At 38.3% G+C, this 23,472-nt stretch overlaps 1 protein-coding gene across 3 annotated transcripts in view; it reads right to left on the reverse strand.

The window, feature by feature from the left end:
• ARHGAP42 (Rho GTPase activating protein 42) overlaps positions 1-23,472 on the reverse strand; it is a 148,498-nt gene that overhangs the window by 70,173 nt on the left and 54,853 nt on the right. For all 3 annotated transcript variants that reach the window (XM_039338380.1, XM_039338379.1, XM_039338381.1), the window contains exons 3-4: positions 18,511-18,572; positions 2,799-2,870 (exon numbers count right to left, since the gene is read on the reverse strand). In XM_039338380.1, coding sequence (XP_039194314.1) covers positions 2,799-2,870; positions 18,511-18,572 — 134 coding nt within the window. The remainder of the gene's footprint in view (positions 1-2,798; positions 2,871-18,510; positions 18,573-23,472) is intronic.

A 23,472-nucleotide genomic window follows, 5' to 3' on the forward strand; every position in this document is an offset into this window, starting at 1 on the left:
CAGCTTTAATGGGAGCAGCTTACATCTTGTGACGATACCTCAAACACCATCAAACATCAACATCTGCCTATCACAGGTCTTTGGGAAGGACTTGAATGGAGGACAAAAATGCCAAATGCAGTCCAAATAGCTGGCTGACTATGTAACCACAACCATGCAAATAACAACAACAACAATAATAATTGCTTATTAGAAAGATAAAACAGTCTGGAGTGTGGATGTGGCCGTACCTGGAAACGGCAGAAGAGAAGAGAAAGAACTGGAGAGAATAAGAAAATATAAAGACCCGCAAATAGAAATAGAATGACAAAATGGCAAAAAGAGAGCTAAGATACTACCGATAGTAATAGATCCTTTGGTGCAATTCCAAAATAACTGGAGCACCACTTGAACACCATTGGCACCATCAGTCAATGGCAAATGGCGGCTTTACTTGGAACAGCTTCCATCCTGCGACGATATCTGTAACACCATCAAATATCCACATCTGCCTATCCCAGGTCCTTGAGAAGGACTCGATAGCTGTAAAAATGTCAAATCCAGTTTGAATATCTTACTGACTGTGTGACGAACCACAATAATGCAACAGCAAGCTAGTAATATGATAGGCAGGTACTATATGGTATTACGTTTCTAGGGATGTTTCAGGAATTGCAACAAGATCCTATATCTTGAAGATCTGGGAGATTCTGAAATGCCATAGAAATGTGAGGTATTGTTAATTCAAGATATAGATATAGAGCCAAATCAACAGAACAACAAACAGATCCGTTTCTTTCTGTGCCAAAAGGAATAGCAAAGCAAAAGGAATGCAGTGCTGGGCGGAAGAGGGGAGGTGAAGAGCGAAGAAGTCTTCTTTAATGTCTTAACAACATCAGAGTTTGCTCCTCCATCTTCTTTGATGTGATGCAGATTGTTGCAAAGAGGTCAGGGAGCACTTGAACAAATATTGCTAAATATTATACAGAATAGATAAAACTGAACCACGAGAGAGCTGGGCCCTAAAAGCAGACAACACAGTAATCCATGATTTCAACAATATTACCAGCTGGGTTCCAGCTAACCACATTGACCAAATAAGGAAAGTGCCTACATGCCTGGAATCCTTTCCCAGTTAGCTCATTCTACTTTTTTTTTTTTCCCTACAGTTGGGGAATATAAAAGAGAGAGGTCATTCTTCTCCCTCCCCATACTTTCTGGCTCAGATAAACTCAATTGCCAGGCTACCCAATGCATATTGGGATTTGCTAATGGTAGGGAATCAGGCTTGTCAGATGCTATATTTTTTCTATCCTGCTCTATGGAGTAGAGAGTTGGTCTTTGACAGAAGGCCACCTGAAGAGACTAGAAGCATTTGAAATGTGTATTTACAGGCGGCTGTTACGTATAAGCTGGGCTGACAAGATCAGAAATGAGGACATGATAAGCCGCCTGGGAAAGCCAAGGGAAATCATCAAAACAATTAAAAAACGAAAATTAGAATATTTCAGACATGTGATGCAACACCCAGAAAAATACGACATACTCCATTTAATCCTCCAGGGAAAGATTGAAGGCAAACGAGGTCCAGGCAGTAGAAGAACATCATGGCTTCAAAATCTAAGGGATTGGTTTGGACAAAAAACAGCAGCACTTTTTCGTACAGCTGCTGATAAAAATAGGATCGCCAACATGATCGCCAATGTCTGATAACGGATATGACACAAGAAGAAGAATGGTAGGGAAGGCAAGAGATTCGAGCCGAGGTGGCGCAGCAGTTAGAGTGCAGTACTGCAGGCCACTTTAGCTGACTGTGTTCAGCAGGTCAGTGGTTCAAATCTCACCGGCTCAAGGTTGACTCAGCCTTCCATCCTTCCGGGGTAGGTAAAATGAGGACCCAGATTGTTGGGGGCTATTTAAATATATATATATATATATATATATATATATATATATATATATATATATACACATATATATATATATATACACATATACACATACACATTGCTTACTGGTGTACACCTCTTAGAGAGTGCTTGCACTTAAAGCGGTATATAAGTCTCATAAATAAATAAATAAATAAGAAATTCAATGGCGTTAACAAAAACTTATCATATATTCCAGAAGTGGGCAACCTACTGTTTGTTGTTCACATATATTTTGATCTACAGTTTCCATTAACTTCCAGCCAGCATGAGCAAAAGATGAAGGGTCTGCAAACCAGACTACAGGTAGTCCTTAAATTCATTTAGTGACTGTTTGAAGTTACAAAGGCACTGTTTGAAGTTACAAAGAAAAAAGTGACTTGTGACTGTTTATCACACTTGCAACTGTTGCAGCATCCCCATAATCACGTGATCAACTGGCATGTATTTGTGACGATTGCAGCATCCCGGGATCATGTGGTTCCCTTTTGCGACCTTCTGACAAGGGGGAAGCCAGATTCACTTTACAACCATCTTACTTATTTAAGAAGTTCAGTGATTCACTTAACAACTGTGGCAAGAAAGATCAGAAAATAGGGCAAAAGTCACTTAATAAATGTCTCACTTAGCAACAGAAATTTGGGGCTCAATTGTGGCCGTAAGTCGAGGACTATCTGTAATTTTTATGACATTAAGTACCAAAAGTCTTTATTGATTACAGGATCACACAAAAACCAACCAATGAAGAGCTTCTTACGGCAAGAAATGCCCTAAAAAATTAATCCAGGAGAATGTACATACTTTGAAGCATGAACTTAAAAGATATAGCATATAAAAGATATAGCGTATATAACAATATAGTAAAAATAGTAGTGTTCCTTAACAACTCACCTTTGCTGCACCTATTTGCTCTTTACGAAATTTCTCAAGTGGTGCTATTAAAACATCATCCGCATTTTGAATCTGAAATACAAAACCAAAAAAAAAAAAAAATCATTATTTCAATATTAGGATTTTGAAGCAGTTCAGCAGTTTTTACATTTAAAATACTAATTCCAGAAATGGTCAAATACTCAAGTTAACCTCAGTGAACCTATTACATGAAATATTTTTAAAGTGCCTGCTAAGTATAGAAATCACAATTTAGCTAAGAAACATTTTATATAAATCTCTATCTCCATTTACTAGGGACATACAAAAGTTTCAATTTAATTATAATCTGAATAGAATGTAGTATGCATCTTCAAGACACTTGTTAGTAGTATAATTAATAATTATAGCCATCATTACAACTGTTGCTTGCTACATAGCATCATGGTTGTTTAAAAACAATTGCAGCCGCGAGCACAATTGTTTCAACGGCATTTACATACATACCCACTGTAACCCTGCTTCCCAAACTCAGTAAATTACCCCAAATACTCTATGAATCTTGGAGTTATGATGACAACTGGAACTACCCAGGATTGCTGTTGCTAAATGATGCAGTCATATGATGTCATACATTACAATCAGATTGCTTAGCAACAACCTCATCCCCAATTGCTATCATAACCTGAGGTCTCCTTGTATATGCACCCAGGAATTCATTACACCAGTGTTTCCCAAACTTGACAATTTTAAGGCATGTGGACTTCAACTCCCAAAATTCCACAGCCAGCAATGCTGGCTGTGGAATTCTGGGAGTTGAAGTCCACATGCTTTAAAATTGTCAAGTTTGGGAAACACTGCATTACACGAATGACAAGAATTGCATACTGTATAACATAAGCATCATGATAACACTGGCAAGAATTATATTTGCGTATCATTATGCATATCACAAAGGCTGCCATTGGAGAGCAATGCACCCTATCTATAATGACACTATACCTATAAGGATTTATTTTGATTGATTGATAGATTGATTCATTTATACATTCCATTTGTACTCTGCCACAATCCCACAAGACCACGCTTAACTTCCAAAGCTGTGGATTTCTTGAATAGAAAACATGCATCACTGATTTCTTAAAATAAATTCAGTGGCACAACTAAATAAGTATTTGCTTTTAAAATATGAATGCTCCTACTATATTTATTACCAGTAATCCTTTGGACTGGAAACTTAATCATCCCATCTGTCCCCAACTTCTATATTTGTACTGCTGAGACTTTTTTTCTAAAAAAAAATGCTTATGAATATTTAAAGAGAAAAACACTGTAAAACTAAACTCCCTGAGCTGCAGTTATTTCAGAGTAATTATACTTTACTGTTTGAACATTGATGCATTTCATGTATTTCAGTGCTAAATGTAGGATATTAGGGTAAGAAAATTGCCTGAAGCAAAGTTTTATATAATTATGTAGACATCATAAATATCACTCATATTGGAAGATAAGCACTTAGCAAGACAAATGAGCAAAGGCCATAAACACTGAGGATATTTTATAATGACTGCTTAAGAGGTCCTAATGATCTGAGGGGAAAATTCCTAAGATTAAAGTACGGCTCTTGAAATCAATATATAAAATTCATATATATGGAAATAAAATCAATTTGCATTATGAGACATAATTGAGTGTTCTTTGCAATAGGTGTTCAGGATTTGGTTAGAAATTATTTGCTAGACTTAATATAAAGGCATTATTTTTCCAGCTGGACCAAATCTTCACAGGGCTCAAGGAACTTATTTCAAAATAATTGCAATCCTCCTATTATCTTTTCCCAAGGAAAACACAAACTTGTCTCTGCTACTTCATTAAAAAGTGTGTATTTAGGGTCCTGAGCCACAAATTGGTAGCTTACCTAAAGCTGAATATTTCAAACAGTTAAATTTGTTTTTGAGTTTAAGAGGACTACCTAGCTTTCAATTTCACAAATTGTCAAAGAGATGCTAAAAATACAAAATGTTAAGTATCTTTAATTAATATGAAAACAATTTCATTTAAAAAAAAAACTTCCATGTTACTTTTCTCTGGAACTCTTTAGAACAGAGGTCTTCAACCTTGGCAACTTTAGGATCTGTGGAATTCCCCAGCCAGCCAGTCCACAAAGTCTTAAAGTCGCCAAGGTCAGAGACTCCTAGTTTAGAAGACTACTAGCTGTGATAGCAATCCTGCACTGCTATGTTTCTATGCTGAGCAGAGAAAATGGGAGGTATTTCTACTAATTACTGTCTTCATATGTGCAATTTTTCCATCACTCGTTCTCTCTCCTCTATACAATTCTTGATCATCCAATGATATCTTTTTTACCTTTAAAAGCAACAAAACTGTTTTACAAGTACAGATTCTTTTGAATTCTTGGTGTTCTCTGATCTTGGTTCTTTTCCTGCAGATGTTTCATTACCAGGCCAGGCAATAGTATCACTGGACTGGTAGCTTGGTAATGAAACATCTGCAAAGAAGTAACCGAGTGTCAGAGAATACCAAGAACCAAACAGTTGAACCCCGAATAACTTATATTCTTTATTATTGATTCTCATTTACCTAAAGTCCTTCATTTCAGAATCATTGTAGACTAACTTACTGATTGGTTCAAAATATTTACTTCAGTAATAACATCTGACTACACTTTCGCTGTTCAAACTGAACACTTCTACCTCTTTGTAACAATAGTCATTTTGTTTTTACTGTACTCCATCTGGTGATATCTACATATACCTATAGTATAGTATTTGAAAACTGTGTTACCAATGAATTGCAAGAATAATGAAACCCTTAAGATGCTGCATTTGTCTACATAAAAGAATGTGGAATTTCTTGCAGAATAAAGATTAAAAGGGATAGGGGAGGTTATTAAAAAATACTTTAAAATCTGGTAATGAATTCAAGTATCTCTTATCAATGGATCCAGAGATATCCAAATCCTTTAAATTTAAATAAGTAAATAAAAGTCAGTTCCTTTAAGTCATCTTAAAAAGGGAAACATATACACAAACACAGGGAGAAAGAAACACACACATAACTTTTGCGGTCACCCAAAACCATGCTCTCAGGAATTGTAAAGAAATGCCTATAATAAGTTCCTTATGTTGTCATTCCATGCTTTTTTAAAGGTTTAAGCATTTGCCATAAACCAAATCTCTTCACCAAGTATATACCAAACAATTAAAACAAAAGAAAAATGTAATCACAACTGTCTTCCTTGTGAGGACTCCATCCAGTGAAAACTCAAATTTAATTGATTTTTTTTAAAAAAAAAAAATGCAAGGGTCTTGAGAGAAACAAAAGCATGGTATGGATTTTTCTCTTTCATCATTGATATAAAAGCAGAACCGTGCTATGAAACTGAACAGGCAATTTTCGATGTGCAGACACTGCCTTATGGCTGTATTTTTCTTGAGGAGCTGAATAGAATTTAGAATAGAATAGAGCTGGAAGGGACCCTGGAGGTCTTCTAGTCTCAGACAGGTGAATGTCCATTCTCCTCTTAAAAATCTCCAGTGATGGAGTACCCAGGATTTCTGAAGGCAAGCTGTTCCACTGTCAGAAGTTTCTCTTTAATTCCAGGTTGCTTCTCTCTTTGATCAGTTTCCAACCACTGTTTCTCATCCTTCCCTTTGGTGCTTTGGTGAACGTGACCCTCTCTTCCTTGTGGCAGCCCCTCAGATACTGGAACCCTGCTATCATGTCTCCCCTATTTCTTCTTTTCTTTAGACTAGCCAAACTCAAGTCCCATAGCCGTCCTTCGTATGTTTTAGTCTCAGTGGCACAGCATCACTGGTTTGGGGGTTTTCCCATTTGTGAAAACTGTTGTCACACAGAACTTGGGAGTTTCTTTTAATAGATTGCAGGTAGAGCTCGACTTACAGCCACAATTGAACCCAGGCAGTTGTTAAGTGAGTCGTGCACCATATTACAACCTTTTGCGATATGTGTAAAACGAATCACCACAGTTAAGCATGCAGCCGTTAAGCGAATCCGGATTCCTTCGTTGACTTTTCTCGTGAGAAACTCCCTAGGAAGAAGTGTAGATGATATTCCCAGACCCTGGAATGCTGCAACCATTGTAAATACATGCCAGTTTCCAAGCACCTGAAGTTTGATCACATGACTTTGGGAATGCCACAATGGTGCAGAGTTCCTTTTTGAGGTAGATGAGTGGTTTATAAATATGAAATATAAATAAACGTCCTAAGTGTGAAAACCGGACATACATCACCTTTTTCAGTGATGCTGTAACCACATGGGACTTGTGCTTAACCTCACTTCCTAACCTCTCACTCCGTGGTTTCCAAACTTGGCAACTTCTAAGACTTTTGGACTTCAACTTCCAGAATTCCTCAGCCAAATTCTGGAAACTGAAGTTCACAAATTTGGCTGAGCAATTCTGGGAGTTGAAGTAAACAAATCCTAAAGTTGCCAAGTTTGGAGACCCCTGCTCTAACTCAAGGGAGCAGAAACTTCACTCCTCCCCTCATCCTCACAGTGGCTGGACAATGTGATCTATGAGTTGTTAGGAAAACTGTTTGGCTATAAAACTGCATTGCTAGGCCATCCTTACTGTACAGCTTTCAGAGGGAATTTAGGCACAGGTCTTTAGCCAGACAGGTCTTCCCACTGATCAAGAGTTCAAGATTTCTGCAAAGCAAACATACAGAACATATGCTGAAAACCCCAAGAGGGCTTTGATGAGTAGGGTTTCAGCAATTTATTTCTTCAATGTTGCGTAGGTTTGAAGGGACTTTTTCAGGCAATCCTCGACTTACAGGTATAATTGAGTCTTACAATTTTAGTTGTAAGTCAGGATAATCATAAAGAAGCTCATCATGTGACCATGCCCAATTTTACAACCCTTTTTGCGACAATTGTTAAGTGAACATGGTGGTCATAAAATGAATGCTGCAGTCATTAAGCTAATCCATTATTATTCACTACGGCAAAATTGCTTTTTGCAGAAAACTAGAAGTAATCGCTGGTCTCCAGCAAAAATGTCATCAATTGCAGTCATGGGACACTGTAAAAAATATGGTCACATGACCATGGTGGGGCAGGAGGAATGTGCAGGCATTGGAACTCTGAATCTGGGTCATAATCCCATTTTCAAGATATGTTGTAATTTCAAATGGTCACTAAGTGAACACTCCTTATTATTTCGGGAGCTATTGTTGCTCAGGCAGAGAGTTATCAACCAAGTTATGATTTTTGCATTGTATAACTGATAAGTTGGAGGATTTACTGACTGGCTGATGATTGTCCCTATTTGTTGATAACATTTTGAAGTCAATAGAAAAGAAGATAGTCACATACTGGTTTGCAAAAATGCTTTCGACAGACTGGGTAGTGGTGGTTTCCATGTGGAAATGCTAATAATATGTATCCTTATTCAACCTAGTGCCTTCCAAATGTATTGGTGCAATCTCCCTTTCCCCAAGTTATAATAGCTTGGAAGACACAACAATAGCCCAATGCAGAAGGAAGACAGCAGGTTGGACCATGGGTGAAATTTCAATGTTCAGTTTATTCTCTGCTTGGTAAATATAGGTTTAAGAAGAAAGATGATCTTAGTGATATGATCAACAGATCTGAATGCCTTGTTAAGATACCAACTTTAATCATTTTTAGTCCTTTTTCCTCTTAAAATCAATCTCTGACCATTTTCTTGACAGATGCGTAGTGGAAAAAAATTTGCAAGCGCTGTTCCACCCAGATGATCCCCATAGTAAAACAAAAAACAAAAATTAAGGCCAGGGTCACTTAGAAATTTTGTTTTGAACAAGGTCTGATCCAGCAGAGCAGTGCTTTTATATTCTTTAAAACTGGATCATTTTGTTCCCGAACTGTTTTTGTGACCTTCCTCCCACTATTAATATGGGAAGTGAAAAAAAAAAAGCTGAACTGAAGGGAGATGTCCACTATCCTGCTCCATTTGCAATCAGGAAGAATAAGCCAGGATAAAGAATAAGCATGAATAAATAAATTAACCTTACTTGGAAGCAATTATCTAAAGTGATTATGGAATCCCTACCTTTTCAAAATACCCAAATAGAGCAATGTTTCTCAACCTTGGCAACTTTAAGATGTGTGGACTTCAATTCATCAATCAGAGTTAACTTGAGGTAAAATGGGCAGCCTATCAATTTTTATAAATAAATAAAATTCCCAGGAATCCTCAGCCAGAAGGACTGGCTGGGGATTTCTGGGAGTTAAAGTCCATACAACTCAGAGTTGCTAAGGTTGAGAAACATTGACATAGGATACTATGGGTCAAAGTATTTTCCAAAGCACTAAAAGGCAAGATGACAAACAATGGATGGAAACTAGCCAAGGAGAGAAGCAACCTAGAACTAAGGAGAAATTTTCTAACGGTGAGAGTAATCAATCAATGGAACAGTTTGCTTCCAGAAATTGTGGGTGCTCCATCACTGGAGCCTTTTAAGAAAAGACTGGACAACCATTTATCTGAAATGGTATAGGATCTTCTACTCAAGCAGGAGGTTGGATTAGAAGACCTCCAAGGTCTCTTACATCTTTATTACTCTATGTTCTTTCATGTGGATTCTTGTTCAAATTAGGAATTTGGACTTAATGGCTCCTTCTTATGCTACATTTCTAATGTCTGGTTCCACAGGCAAAGCAAAACACATCCCAATGATCTTATTGTGCGGAAAGCTTGTGTAATACAAATTTTCCCCTTTAAAAATACGTCAGTAGAAAAGTGATATCATATTTATGGTCCCTACACAGAGCACCACTGACCCATGAAATAACTGTTTGGTGGCTTATGAAACAAGAGCAGAAAGCATGCAAGCATATCTGTTGTACAGAAAGAATATAATTGGAAGCGATGGTTTCAACAGGATTTCCTGAATGAACATGTCCAGGCATCCAGCCAGATCAGGACTGCTGTTTGTAATGGTACCATGCCCAGCAGCCTTGAACTTGAGACTACTGTGCAATTCTGGATTCAGTAAAATCAGTACAAAGATTTACTCAAACAAGTCATAAAAATAATCTTAGATATAGAGAATGTAATGGCAATTTTTTGCCTTGGAGCTTTCTTCTCTCCTCAGAGCAGATGAGAGAGAGTGTACAAAGACTTCATAGTCATAATGAAGAAGCCTATAAAGTCTAGGATTGGGTAACAGGAATTTACTAGGACTAACAAAAACAGCCCTAAGGAGCACTGAAGTTTTAGACTTCTTCTAAAACCTTCATCAAGTTTTTTTTTTTTTTTAGAACAAATCAAATAGAAAAGGAATAACAAAGTCTAATAATGAAACCAGATGTTTCGGCCTTGAAGTTTACAATTCAGGTCAGTCCCAAGACAGGAAATATACACTGATAAACTAGTGGGTATAATCTAAGAGAGATTACAGCCTTAGGGAAATATTCATCTCATCTTCCATTAGTATCAAGCATCCAGGGTGGTTATAAGGATTGTATTAAGAACAATTACATGAGGAACTTTGGTATGTTTCAAAGTATGGCTTGAAGTCCCAAAGATCATCAACCACTTTTCAGGGCAGCAAGGATCTGAGGTCAGAAAGAACAAGAAAAGGAGAAATGAACGATCTTTTTGAACAAGAAAGAGCAAGTGGCTCTGTGATTCTGGAATCCTACTGTACAATCAGGTTGCACTTTGGCTGAACTCAGCTGAGCAGTATTCTCTCTCCCACTCCCACAAAGCTTGTTCTTCAAGACAAAGAAGGCAAAGCTGTTCGATATACCATGAAAAAAGGAGACAGTTTTTAATGTCCAAAGGAAGCTCCGTTCAGCTGCTTTAGTGAGATATCTGGGGTTTTGTTTTATTTAGGTTGTGCTGCTTATCAAGCAAAGTATAGGCTTTCTAAGGCATATCATAGCCTGGAATATAAATTCTGGTAGTAATTATACAAGGGTTTCTGTGTTAAGAATAAGTAATTAAGAGGGTATTAATCCACTCAGTATCAGGTAGATTCTCTTGGGTTTTGGTTTTTTGTGTATGAATAATCATTATAAGAAGTAGTCAGAAAGAATGCACCTTTCTCCTCCTGTTTTTCCCCACAACAACCCTGTGAGGTAGGCTGGGCTGAGAGTGAGTGACTGGCCCAAAGTCCCCCAGATGGCTTTCATGGCTAAGACGGGACTTGAGCTCATCGTCTCCCACTTGCTAATTTAGTGTCTTAATCACTAGATCAAACTGGCTCTGGTTTATTTTATTTGTAGCCAATCTTAATAATTTCTCACAGTCTTCCTAAACCTTCAGAAATGTAGTATGCTTACAATAATTTCTAGCTTCCCCAGATAATTTAATAAATAGCTATGTTAATTACAAGTCTGAGGAGTTGAAGACTCAAAACATTATGGAGAACAAAGGAGTGATCAGTTCAGTACTGGATCCATTAGTATTCCACATGAATTACAGGAATTGTCATTGTCAAAGCAAGAAGCCCTTAGACAGGAATTGCTTTATGGTAATTTATTCTGGGGAAAAAGAACAGTCAAACACTTAAGAGTATGATGTAAGCACACCTGGCAGACTCTCCATCGTGAGTCCGAAATAAATTAATCAATTCTTGTGCAAGCAACTGGTTAAGAGAGGAAAATTCCAACAACTCCCAAATGGAATTTTACATAAAGCTCAGTCTTGTTCTTAGTGGGTCAATGACAGCTCTGTTCTGGGGTTCAACCTCTTGGGTTAAAAACAAGTGCAGTTTTTATTAGCTATTGTTAAAAAGCAAGCCATCATAACTCTGAAATTATCTCAAAAAACTTTTCCTTGTGCTTCTGTCCAATATGCTTTTTCTATTTAAGATTATTTGTCTAGCTTCTTCTAATGACCTTGAGCTTTTAGATGCAAGGACTTTGGAAAAATATCACACAGTTTTAAAAACGAAGGCATGCCAGTGATCTTCATAATGGCAGACAACACAACCTTCTAAGATCTAAGACCCTATCAGCAAGTCTACCATATCTGTGATAAATGAATGCATTCAATATGCTGTTTTTCTATCAGCACTTAGGCAGTTGTGCTTTGTTTCACTCAGCTGCTTGCTTTTTAAGGTCCTTGTTTATTCTAGCTAAAGGCTTCAATGAAAACTGGCATGGTGTTCCATGAAGTTTCTGGAAGACTATGCTGATTGGTAATTACTGGAGTTGCAATCTAACATAACATGAGAATGCCAAGCGGCAAAGGCTAGTCTGCAGTATTGCACAAACTAGTTATTGTTGTAATGAAAATTGCCGCTTTTACGATTTATTAAATAAAGAAATGTTCTAATATGTGGTCATTATTTGGCAGGTTAGACAAATTCTTAATTGGTCAAGCGCTGATCTAGAAAGCCTTCATTTTTGAGCTAGTTGCTTATTTCTGAATCAAACCCATGTTTTCTTAACTCCTCTGTTTCACTGTTTTTATTACCAGCATATATCTACCCTTTTGTCATAGCTGGTATTTTATTCTAATGAGCAGCAGATCTCAAGAAATCCATGATGCTGTGGACTGAAATGGTAGTCTTCTGAACACTATACAGATGTTACATTTGCGAGCTGCCTTTCCCTATGGGAAAAAAGGCCACTCTTTGTCTTCAAATGCACTTCCCCCTACAGACTATGGCACAACAAAGGCCAGGGCATTATAGTAAATCAAATTAAATTTCATTATGGCCTGAGGCCATTTCAAGGGCACTATGGATGCAATCATTCACTTTGTACAGCATCCTATTACTTCCCTCCCCCATCGTTTCTGTTTTATTCATTTATTTACTTATTACATTTCTAGGCTGCCCCATTCCAAACAACTCCGGGAGACATTACAGAATTAACAACAGTATTACAGGAACAAAAAGAGCAGCAACAGTTCAGCCACAAAACAGCAATGGCAATAGCAATAGTACTTAGACCTATATACTGCTTCATAAGAGTTTTATAGCACTTTCTGGGCAATTTACAATGTCAGCATAATGCCCTCAACAATCTGGTTTTACCGACCTCGGAAGAATGGAAGGCTGAGTCAACCTTGAGCCGGTAAGGATTGAACTCCTGGCAGTGGACAATTACCCTACAATACTACATTCTAACCACTGCACTACCAAGGGTCATAGGTCAACATTGCTAGAAATTCATAGGGTGAGTCAGTCCGTGCATCCATCCATCCATCCCTTAAATTCTCCAATTTTGAGATTAGGCAGTAGGAGCAATTTATGACATGAAGCAGAAATCTTTCACTGCTGCAGATATCATTGAAGTCTATGAATTCCAATCAGCATAACCAAGATTGATGGGTACCTATATTTAAAAGAGAACCAATGCCAAGTCATTCTGCAGAGATTCCCCATTTCTTCGCATCCTTTGTCTTTTTCCCATCCTACTGATTATGCTTTTGCTTAAAAGACATGAACGGCTGATAACCAAATGGAAGAATGCTAAGATACAGAAAATAATTTCTCTTAGATAATTTTTAAAGCCTATTAAAATCTTTACTTTAAAAAAAATCAATAAGGGAAAACAGGATCCTCAAATAGTATGGGAAAAGTAATATGAATAATTTTAAGCATATTGTTATTCACCTCCACAAGGAAAGCAAAAGGAACCTCTACAGATGGTGAAGAAAAATGAAGTCAGTCTTTAACAGCAATATTAATCTTTTGCAAGTTAGAAAGGGGTTTCATGTGATGTTCAAATTCCCTTCTATCACCAGACACGTGGTTTTTTCTTATTCCACAATGCAATGCTCTAGACAAAAACTCTTGGCAAGAAGGCTTGTGCTTAAAGCCATTTTTCATTAGCTAGTAAAAAGGGAGTATCAAGAGATTGTGAGCTGTTAGTTATTTCTGACTGTGAATGATTATGACAGAACATTACTTAGGTATTTCCATACATCAGAGTGCTCTCTTGGACACATATAAAAACTATTCCAACAAAGTATTAGACTACAAGACTCTTTTATTATTACTGGAGAATATTTTTCTTTAAAAAAAATCTCAAGAAAGTGTTCATGATGTTCCTTGGATAAAAGCATTCAAAAGGCAAAACTTTATACTGGTTTTTAGCATGTCTGTCTGTGTATGTCCATCCTAGATATTGTTTGATCTTCCCTCCAGCTCAAAATGGTCTAAATAACTCCTAGTGGACAATCACTTAAATATCAGCCAGCAATGTGCTGCAACTGCCAAAAAAGCCAACACAGTGCTAGGCCGCATTAACAGAAGGATAGAATCAAGATCACGTGAAGTGTTAATACCACTTTATAAGGCCTTGGTAAGGCCACACTTGGAATACTGCATCCAGTTTTGGTCGCCCAATGTAAAAAAAGATATTGAGACTCTAGAAAGAGTACAGAGAAGAGCAACAAAGATGATTAGGGGACTGGAGGCTAAAATATATAAGGAACGGTTGCTGGAATTGGGTATGTCTAGTTTAATGAAGAGAAGGACGAGGGGGGACATGATAGCAGTGTTCCTATATCTCAGGGGCTGCCACAAAGAAGAGGGAGTCAAGCTGTTCTCCAAAGCGCCGGAAGGCAGGACAAGAAGCAATGGATGGAAATTAATCAAAGAGAGAAGCAACCTAGAACTAAGGAGAAATTTCCTGACAGAACAATTAATCAATGGAGCAACCTGCCTCCAGAAGTGGTGAATACTCCAACACTGGAGTTTTTAAGAAGAGACTGGACAGCCATTTGTCTGAAATGGTATAGGGTTTCCTGCCTGAGCAGGGGGTTGGACCAGATGACCTCTAAGGTCTCTTCCAATTATTATTATTAATTATTATTATTATTACCACCTCCTCCACCAAATATCCTACAGAAGACTTTGTTGAACCGAGGAACTCAAATTAATGTCATTTTAGACCCAAAGATCCTGATCAAAGCAGTCCTTCCCCACTTACACAGAGAAGCTGAAGTCCTAGATCAGGGGTGTCAAACTCAATTTCATTGAGGGCCGCATCAGCATTGCGGTTCCCCTCAGGGGGCCGGGTGGGTGTGGCCAGGGTGGGTGCAGCCTACTGGGTAGGCATGGATGGAATGGGTATGGCCTACTGGGTGGGTGTGGCCAGCTCTACATTGTTCGCGTCAAAGGTGCCTGTGGGGGCCTGGGCAGGAATGGGACAGATCTGAGGGTCTCTGGCAGAAGGGGATGGGACCAGGGCAAGTGCCAAGGCATGGTCCACTGGAGGAGCCTCACTGTTTCTCTCAGGCCATGCAGGGGGGAGGCTTATGGAGCTAAGACTGAATGTGTTTCAGCATAGAGGGCCACCACAAAATTGTACATTGGCTCCCAGCTGGCCTGGGCCAGGGCCCAGGCAGCGGGGGCCGTTCCATCACTGTTTCCAGGATGGCTTCGCGGGCCACATGAAACCACTTTGTGGGCCGCATCCGGCCCCCGGACCTTGTGTTTGACATGTCTGTCCTAGATTATATACTAAAACCAAGCTGGAGCAGAAAAACATTTCATACAATTCTGACACTTGGGATTTAGCCTCACAACATCCTAAAAATAAATTAAAAAATAAATACAGAAGCTTCTTGGTCTTTCCAACCATTAGATGAAAACAGGTCATTCTTAGCTATTTCAAGAAATGTTTCCTATCCTAAATGTCAACAACTATTTTTTTTAAATGGAAACTCCAGGCCTCTAGACACTGTCCTTATCTTGCTCAGCTGGAAACTCATCTAACTTGGTAAACTGACATACCTTAAGTGTGAAGTATTAAAATATTGACACTGAAATCCAGTTAAAAAACTCTGTTTCAACATACAGAGGCAGATAGAAAACTGGGAAAAGTTAGCTTTCAGGCAGTAATTTAAATGGAGACCACTTGCATGATGCCTTTCAATGTGAAAATATTTCATTTTTAAATCAAATCAATCCTACAGTGTTTCCAGATATCTTCTCTTGTTACTAAAGTCTAATAAAATATTGAAAAAATCGAAAACTATTTTCTATGTGAATATATTTCATTTTTAAATCAAATCAGTCCTATGGTATGTTTCCAGATATCTTTTCTTGTTACTAAAGTCTAATAAAATCACTGCATCCATCTTAATGTGCGCTTCTTTAGTACAGTATTTTAATGATCCCTTTCCCCCCTTTCCTAATGGTTTATCCTCATGTACACTTTTTGGGGATCAACTAAGTGCTGATCTATTGGTGGTGACAGAAATGATCAGGGGTAGGCAACCTCGGCTCTTTTATGAATCGTGGACTTCAACTCCCAGAATTCCTGAGCCAGCATGGCTCAGCTTGGAAATCTCTCCCTTTTCCCTCAGCGTGGCTGGCTCAGGAATTCTGGAAGTTGAACTCCATGGGTCATAAAAGAGCCCAGGTTGCCTACCCCATCGTAGGGGTCTTTTGGGCTGAGAGTGACCAGCCTAGTCATCCAGCCTGCTCACAGTTTCCTGGTTCCTACTCTGGTGTCTTAACTATTAAACTAAACTGGCTTTCATAATGTTTTAATTTATAAACCATCCTCCCTGGAGCAAATAATTTGGCACAGGTCAATCCTTGTCCTGTAAAGATTTAACCGATTTATAATAACACATAAATGTGTTTAAAGTCTAACTGTGGCAGTTATTCATTAGACTGTGGTAGCGTGCATGAATTTCCCTTCAGACAGCCAAAAAGACTAGATGTATTCATCATCTCCATCTACCACTGAAACCTGACCAAGGAAAAAATTTTCATCTTCTGCATTCTGTTGGATAACAGAGAGGAAAAGGAGTGGAAGCCTCAGTTCTGCTAATCTTTGTCAATTTGGCATATGTCAGATACATTGGGCTAGGTTTCCAGATACTTTCTCTTGCTACTAAAGTGTAATAAATCTGTGATCCAACAGCCTTGAGAAGCCTATTCTCCGATCAAGTGGAAAGCACGTGTTGGTGAAGATTAATCTACTGCAGGGGTGAAAAAATATTTGGGGGAGCCACAATGTAATGAGTACAAGGAATTAATTTGTAGGACAGGAAGAAGAGTTGCTATCAAGCCAACAGTCAGATACAGTCTGGGACAGAAATGTAATCTGAGAAAACAACTTGGACAAGATCCTCTTTAACACTCAAGAAGATAAAGAAAGGGAGTGGAAAAACACATTCAAATTTGGAAGATTCTGTTATGATAATCTTCAAATAAAAGTATTATACATCTCTATGACTTTTCCTAGCCTGGTCTACCTTGAAGGGCTGACATACATTTGTTAGTAGAATGCCCCAATTAAAAAGGTAGTGGTAGAGTTAGTACAATTATTTGTTTCATTTCTACTTATTTAGAATTAAATAATATCATCTATTTATCTAACATCACAATCTCTGGTCATGTTAATTTAATAATTTGCTCCTTATGATCACATAAAATACAAGAAAGCCTCAATTTAGGACTACAATTGGAATCAGAATTTCTGTGGTTCAGCAAGGCGGTTATTAAGTCAGTCATGCCAAATTTGATGACCCTTTTGCCATGGTTGATATACAAATCACCACAGTTGTATGTGAATCATGCAGTCATTAAGTGAATCCAACTTCTCCCATTGCCTCAGAAGCCAGTTACTGGCAATCACATGATCCCAGGATGTTGAAACCATCATAAATATATGCCGGTTGCCAAGTACCCATATTTTGATCATGTGACCATGGCATGCATTCATAAGTGCAAGGAGCGGACATAAGTTCTAGTAACTTCAAACAGTTACAGGTAGTCCTTGACTTACAAACACAACTGAGCCCACAGTTTCTATTGTTAAATGAGACATTTGTTAAGTGAATTTTGCCCCATTTTACAACCTTTCTTGCCTCAGTTGTTAAATGGTCATAAGCTACTTTTTTCAGTGCCATTGTAACTTTGAATGGTGACTAAATGAACTGTTGTAAGTTGAGGACTACCTATACTACAGAAATGGTTGTAAGTTAAGGACATCTATATTACAACTTGGTAGTAACTTGTGCAAGTATTTGGGATGGGAGCAAAGGGGCTAAGCTTTACTTTCAGTTTCAAGTTATATAACTTTAATCTAGGGTCTTTGGGCTAAATGTTCTTCATGTTTAAAAAAGAGAAGAAGCATCATAGCTGCAACTAACCGTAACAGCTATATAGTGCAGTAAAAGCAAGAATTCTGAATAAGGTTGGTTTCTTAATACCAATAAGCAACAACACTTAGACTTATATACCGGTTCACAGTGCTTTACAGTCCTCTCTCAGCGGTTTACAGAGTCAGTTTATTGCCCCCAACAATCTGGGTCCTCATTTTACCGACCTCGGAAGTATGGAAGGCTGAGTCAACCTTGAGCCGGTGAGAATCGAACTTCCAAATTGCTGCCAGCCAGCAGTCAGCAGAAGTAGCCTGCAGTACTGCATTCTAACCACTGTGCCACCACAACTCTTAAACGTGAAAAGAAAAAAAAGCAGAATATGCAGACTGTAAAGTACAAATTGTCCATTTATTCTGCCCAGTATTTTTTTTTAAACATGGTAACTTCTTGCTGGGATTTAGAAAACTGAAATAGGGACTTTCTAGGACAGGGGTAGGCAACCTTGGCTCTTTTATGACTCGTGGACTTCAACTCCCAGAATTCCTGAGCCAGGCTGGCTCAGGAATTCTGGGAATTGAAGTCCACGAGTCATAAAAGAGCCAAGGTTGCCTACCCCTGTTCTAGGATATAGAAAGAGAAGTGGAGTTTTACAAGTATATTCTCATGCAGACTTACCAGGCGTTTTCTTTCCTCTTCTACAGCAATCAGTAATCGGGCAAACTCTTTTAATGACTGGGCTATAAAAAGACACAAAAAAACCCAGATTATTTTTACATTATACTACCATGAAATTCATCACACACATACCCCTTATAAATTCCTCCGAGAAGAATCATAACTCCAAACTAATATCCTTGGCTATAACTTCAAGTCAATGCTCTTTAGACTTCTTTTCATTTCTATTAAAATACAGAAAGAAAGGGGGGAGGGTTTCAGAAACAAACAAAAGAAATAAAGAGTTTAAACACACACAAACATATATAAACATCAGTTTTAAACAAAGCAACAAACTTTTTACATCCATCCAAGACTATGTAACTTTTTAAAAGAGAAACAATCCAAACGGCTTCCCCCTCCCACTTTTCACTTAATTCTTTGAGGGTATTCATAATTATTAAACCTATAATATATTTTAAAGACATTGTAATGAGTATGGCCACATACATAAATATGAACAGATGAAGACTTAAAACCTATTGGGATGGGAAAAGGAAAAAAGATGGTTGCAGTCCTGTACACATATCTTGCTGAATTACCCCTTTTTCTCTGTAGATATGGACACCACATAAATGTTTATGTGTATACACACATTTGATGTTGCTTGTTCTCAACCTTCTATTTCTGTGTCATTTAAATCATCATCTACTTCCTTTTCATCAAATCTACATATAGTGCTGAGCCCAAGCCTTTTGAAGGACACAAAACCCCAAATTGTTAAGAGGGTCCAAATCTTGAATCAAGTGCTCACATGTTAAATCTGGGAACCATTATTTCCAGCAATAGTTTAGAGCAGCGGTTCTCAACCTATGGGCTGCGACCCCATTTGGGGTCGAACGACCATTTTACGGGGGGTCGCCAAACAACGCGATCTGCCATTTTTCCCCCTCAGGGGGCGGCGCTGCGCATGCGCGCCGCGCAGGGGCGGCACATCAGTGTGACCGGGGGTCGCCGTATAAAAAGGTTGAGAACCACTGGTTTAGAGGTATGAGTAGAAAATAAGAGACAAGAGTAGAGCAGTTTAGTAAAGAAGCATCCTATCAAAAGGATGGTACCTAGCTAACAGCAGTAACATACTGGTACTTAAGTGGATAACCACTTAAGTATGAGCCAGCAGTGTGCTGCAACTGCCAGAAAAGCCAATGCAGTCCTAGGCTGAATTAACAGAGGGATAGTATCAGGATCGTGTGAAGTGTTAGTACCACTTTATATGTTGAGATCCTAAAAAAGAGTGCAGAGAAGAGCAATAAAGAAGATCAGGGGACTGGAAGCTAAAACATATGATGAATGGTTGAGAGAACTGCATATGTCTAGTTCAACAAAGGACAAGGGGTGAGATGACTGAAGTTTTCCAATATTTGAGAGGCTGTACAAAGAAGAGAGAGTTGACTTATTCTCCAAAGCAGGACAGGGCAAAAAGTAATGGATGGGAGCTTATCCAAGAGAGAACATATAAGGAACGGTTGCTAGAATTGGGTATGTCTAGTTTAACGCAGAGAAGGACAAGGGGGGACATGATAGCAATATTCCAATATCTCAGGGGCTGCCATAAAGAAGAGGGAATTAAGCTATTTTCCAAAGCACCTGAAGGCAGGACAAGAAGCAATGGGTGGAAACTAATCAAGGAGAGACGCAACCTAGAACTAAGGAGAAACTTCCTGACAGTGAGAACAATTAATCAGTGGAACAGCTTGCCTCCAGAAGCAGTAAATGCTCCAACACTGGAAGTTTTTAAGAAGAGACTGGACAGCCATTTGTCCGAAATGGTGTAGGTTTTCCTGCCCGAGCAGGGGGTTGGACTAGATGACCTCCAAGGTCCCTTCCAACTTTACTACTACTACTACTACTATTATTATTATTATTATTATTATTATTATTATTATTATTAAGGGGAAATTTCCTGTCAATGAGAACAATTAATCAATAGAATGGCTTGCCTCCAGAAGTTTCTCCATCAGGATTTTTAGAAAGTGATTGGATAGCCATTTATCTGGAATGATATAGAGACTCCTGCTCGAGCAAGGGGTTAGAGTAGAAGACCTCCAAGATCCCTTTCAAGCCTTATTTTGTATTCTGTAAATTAACAGGAATACAGCATAATAGTAAAGAGAATCGTAACTTCACATTATCTTCCATTCTTTAAATTCTTCTTTAAATAGATTATATTGCTTGAGAGACAAGCTCTTAGTTAAAGTACAAATTATATGCATACAACGAACGTTTTAATAAAAATGTCCACTGCAGACAAATTATAAATATCTCAAGGACTCTTATTTTCACTGTCGACACAAACAGATGCAAAATTATGGCTGTGAAATTATCCCAGATAATTCATGCAGGAACTTATAGATACTTCAAAATGACAGTCACAAAAAAAAATCACATTAATTTGTCATGAAGATGATAAACAACACAGTTTGAATTTGCATTTATGTTCAGACGACTGCTTTGATAAAACAGTTGAATTCTTGTAAACATCAGTAAAAAACCCACTTTGAAATGGTAGCTACTCCATTTTAAGTATAATTTAAGTATAATGTTATCTGCAGCTGCAGAATTTGTATGCCTTTTTTTTCCTGATGTTGTTTTATACTATTTTGATGGCACAGAATTCCCATGTATATGTTCACCATGAAAACAAATTTGTAGCTCTCTTCAGGATCACTTTAAGTAGAAACTTTAACATAAAAGAAACAGACGATACAGTGAAGATCCTCAGCTTAATGTCTAGTAGCCCCTCAAGGCTCCTGATTAAGGATTCAGAATACAACCATCACCATGTGTGAGAGACTGGAATAGCTGAGAAGGAGGGAGAAGAGACACAAACAATCAAGATACAGAGTTTGAATTTATTGGTAGCAAATCAGCCAGGGTGATAAGAAACCTGGAAGAAAAAAATTCAATGAGTCTCTATCATAACAACTCACCTTAAATGAGCTATAGTCTGCAGGATTTTATATTTAATTGCAGATTAGCATTAACACTGCCTTAAAACTCTGTAGTTCTTGCATTCTTGAATTTGCATAACTGAATGGAACTAGGTGGTCCACATAATAGTTTCACTTTCTAGACTTATTGTGAAAGTTTACTTTGGATATGTGACTTCTATCTTCTACCAGAAACTGACCACAACAAATGTTTAGGTGTCTCTAGCTTCCATTCAGAACACACCAAGAAATCCATTGTTTCTAGTGATACCTATAATATACAAATCATTCAGACTCATGAGATAAGCATACATATTTAAAGCAGGAAATTCTCAAGATACAAATATAGCGCAATGAAGTTAAGAAAGAGAAAAAAAGAACTGGATTGCCGCTTAGGATTAATGCACAACAGTACAAAGTATAGAGTACAACCAAATGCTATTGCTTGCTACCTACAGTTCCCAATAAAATGATGCAGGCATATAATGATTTATAACTTAGCCTAGACAGTTCTAACTTCTAATTTCATATGTTTGAATAGAAAGCAAGCTGTTTATAGAATTACCAAACTTAAAATAGTTGCTAATCAACATTGGACTAACCACAATGATTGAGAAGCAGGGACAATACTCAGGAGCAGTGTCCAATGCCAATTCTTCCAGCATTAAAAAACAAAATAAAACAAAATAGGGTACATGTTAACTTCCCAGGTTACTCTATAAGTGACCTAAAGTTGGCCTTGAAAACAGGAACTGTACAAAGCTTTAAGGCAGATTTTATTAGAAGTCTTAGTATAAATTCTCATGCACTAAAATAGTATAAACAATCTCTGGGCTGCGACCCACTAGCGGGCTGTAACCTGTTTGTAATTGGGTTGTGTGAGCGGGGATGAGCACATGTGCACACATGAAGCTCTCCTTGAGCGAGCAGTGTCCACTTGCACTCACACACGAAGCTCCCTTACCACAAATGAAGTTGTGCACGCTTGCGCAAACCCACCTATCATTTGCAGGGAACTATCCCCTCCCCCTGGGCTACGAAACCAGAAAAGTTGGGGACCACTGCTTTACAGCACTCTCTGAGCAGTTTACAGAGTTAGCATATTGCCCCCAACAATCTGGGTTCTCATTTTACTGAAGAATGGAAGGCTGAGTCAACCTTGAGCGAACTCCTGGAAGTGGGCAGAGTTAGCCTGCAATACAGCATTCTAACCACTGTGCCACCCCAGCAATTCAATATCCTAACCACATTAAAACAAAAGAAGCAATCCCCGTATATATGCTAGCTACAGATTTACTGCCTTGTCATTCTTAAATGCCCAGTTAAAGAACACAGGTTTAGTAAGTCTACATCAGTGGTTCTCAACCTGTGGGTCGGGACACCATTTGGGGTCGAACGACCATTTCACGGGGGTCGCCAAACAACGCAGTCCGCCATTTTTTCCCCTTTTCTTTAGCTGTGCTACTCCCTTTTATTCTATTGGCTTTTGAAAGCCAATAGAATAACTCTCTTGAATAGAGTCTAATTCTATTGGCTTTCAAAAGCCAATAGGAATTGTCCAGGCTGTCTCTGCCCTGCTGAGCCCGCCAAAAGTCCCATTCTGCAAATGGTGCTGCACCAGTTGAGTAGTCCTTGACTTACGGCCGGTTGAGTAGTCCTCGACTTACGACCGGTTGGGGGGTCACGGCATTAAAAAGGTTGAGAACCACTGCCCTATATTAAGGACATTAATCTCATTTCTAAAAGCCACTAGTTGTACAAGACTGACCTCAGGCTCAGGTGACAAGCTGCTTGGTCAGATTTTTTTTGTCGCAACCAATGGATCTATAGTCAAAATGTAGACATGACACAGATGCTGTGTTTGATTGTGCAAGAAGGCATTTGTCAATCAAAAAACAGACCCTTGCACCTGTGGAAATAATGCTAGGAGGATAATGATGATGAACTGGTTCTATAAGATGGAAGAGCTGACAAAGAAAGAGGATTTCTGACT

The sequence above is a fragment of the Crotalus tigris genome, unplaced genomic scaffold (genome assembly GCF_016545835.1).
Source record: "Crotalus tigris isolate CLP2741 ecotype Arizona unplaced genomic scaffold, ASM1654583v1 scf7180000017698.756297, whole genome shotgun sequence".
Classification (NCBI taxonomy): Eukaryota; Metazoa; Chordata; class Lepidosauria; order Squamata; family Viperidae; genus Crotalus; species Crotalus tigris.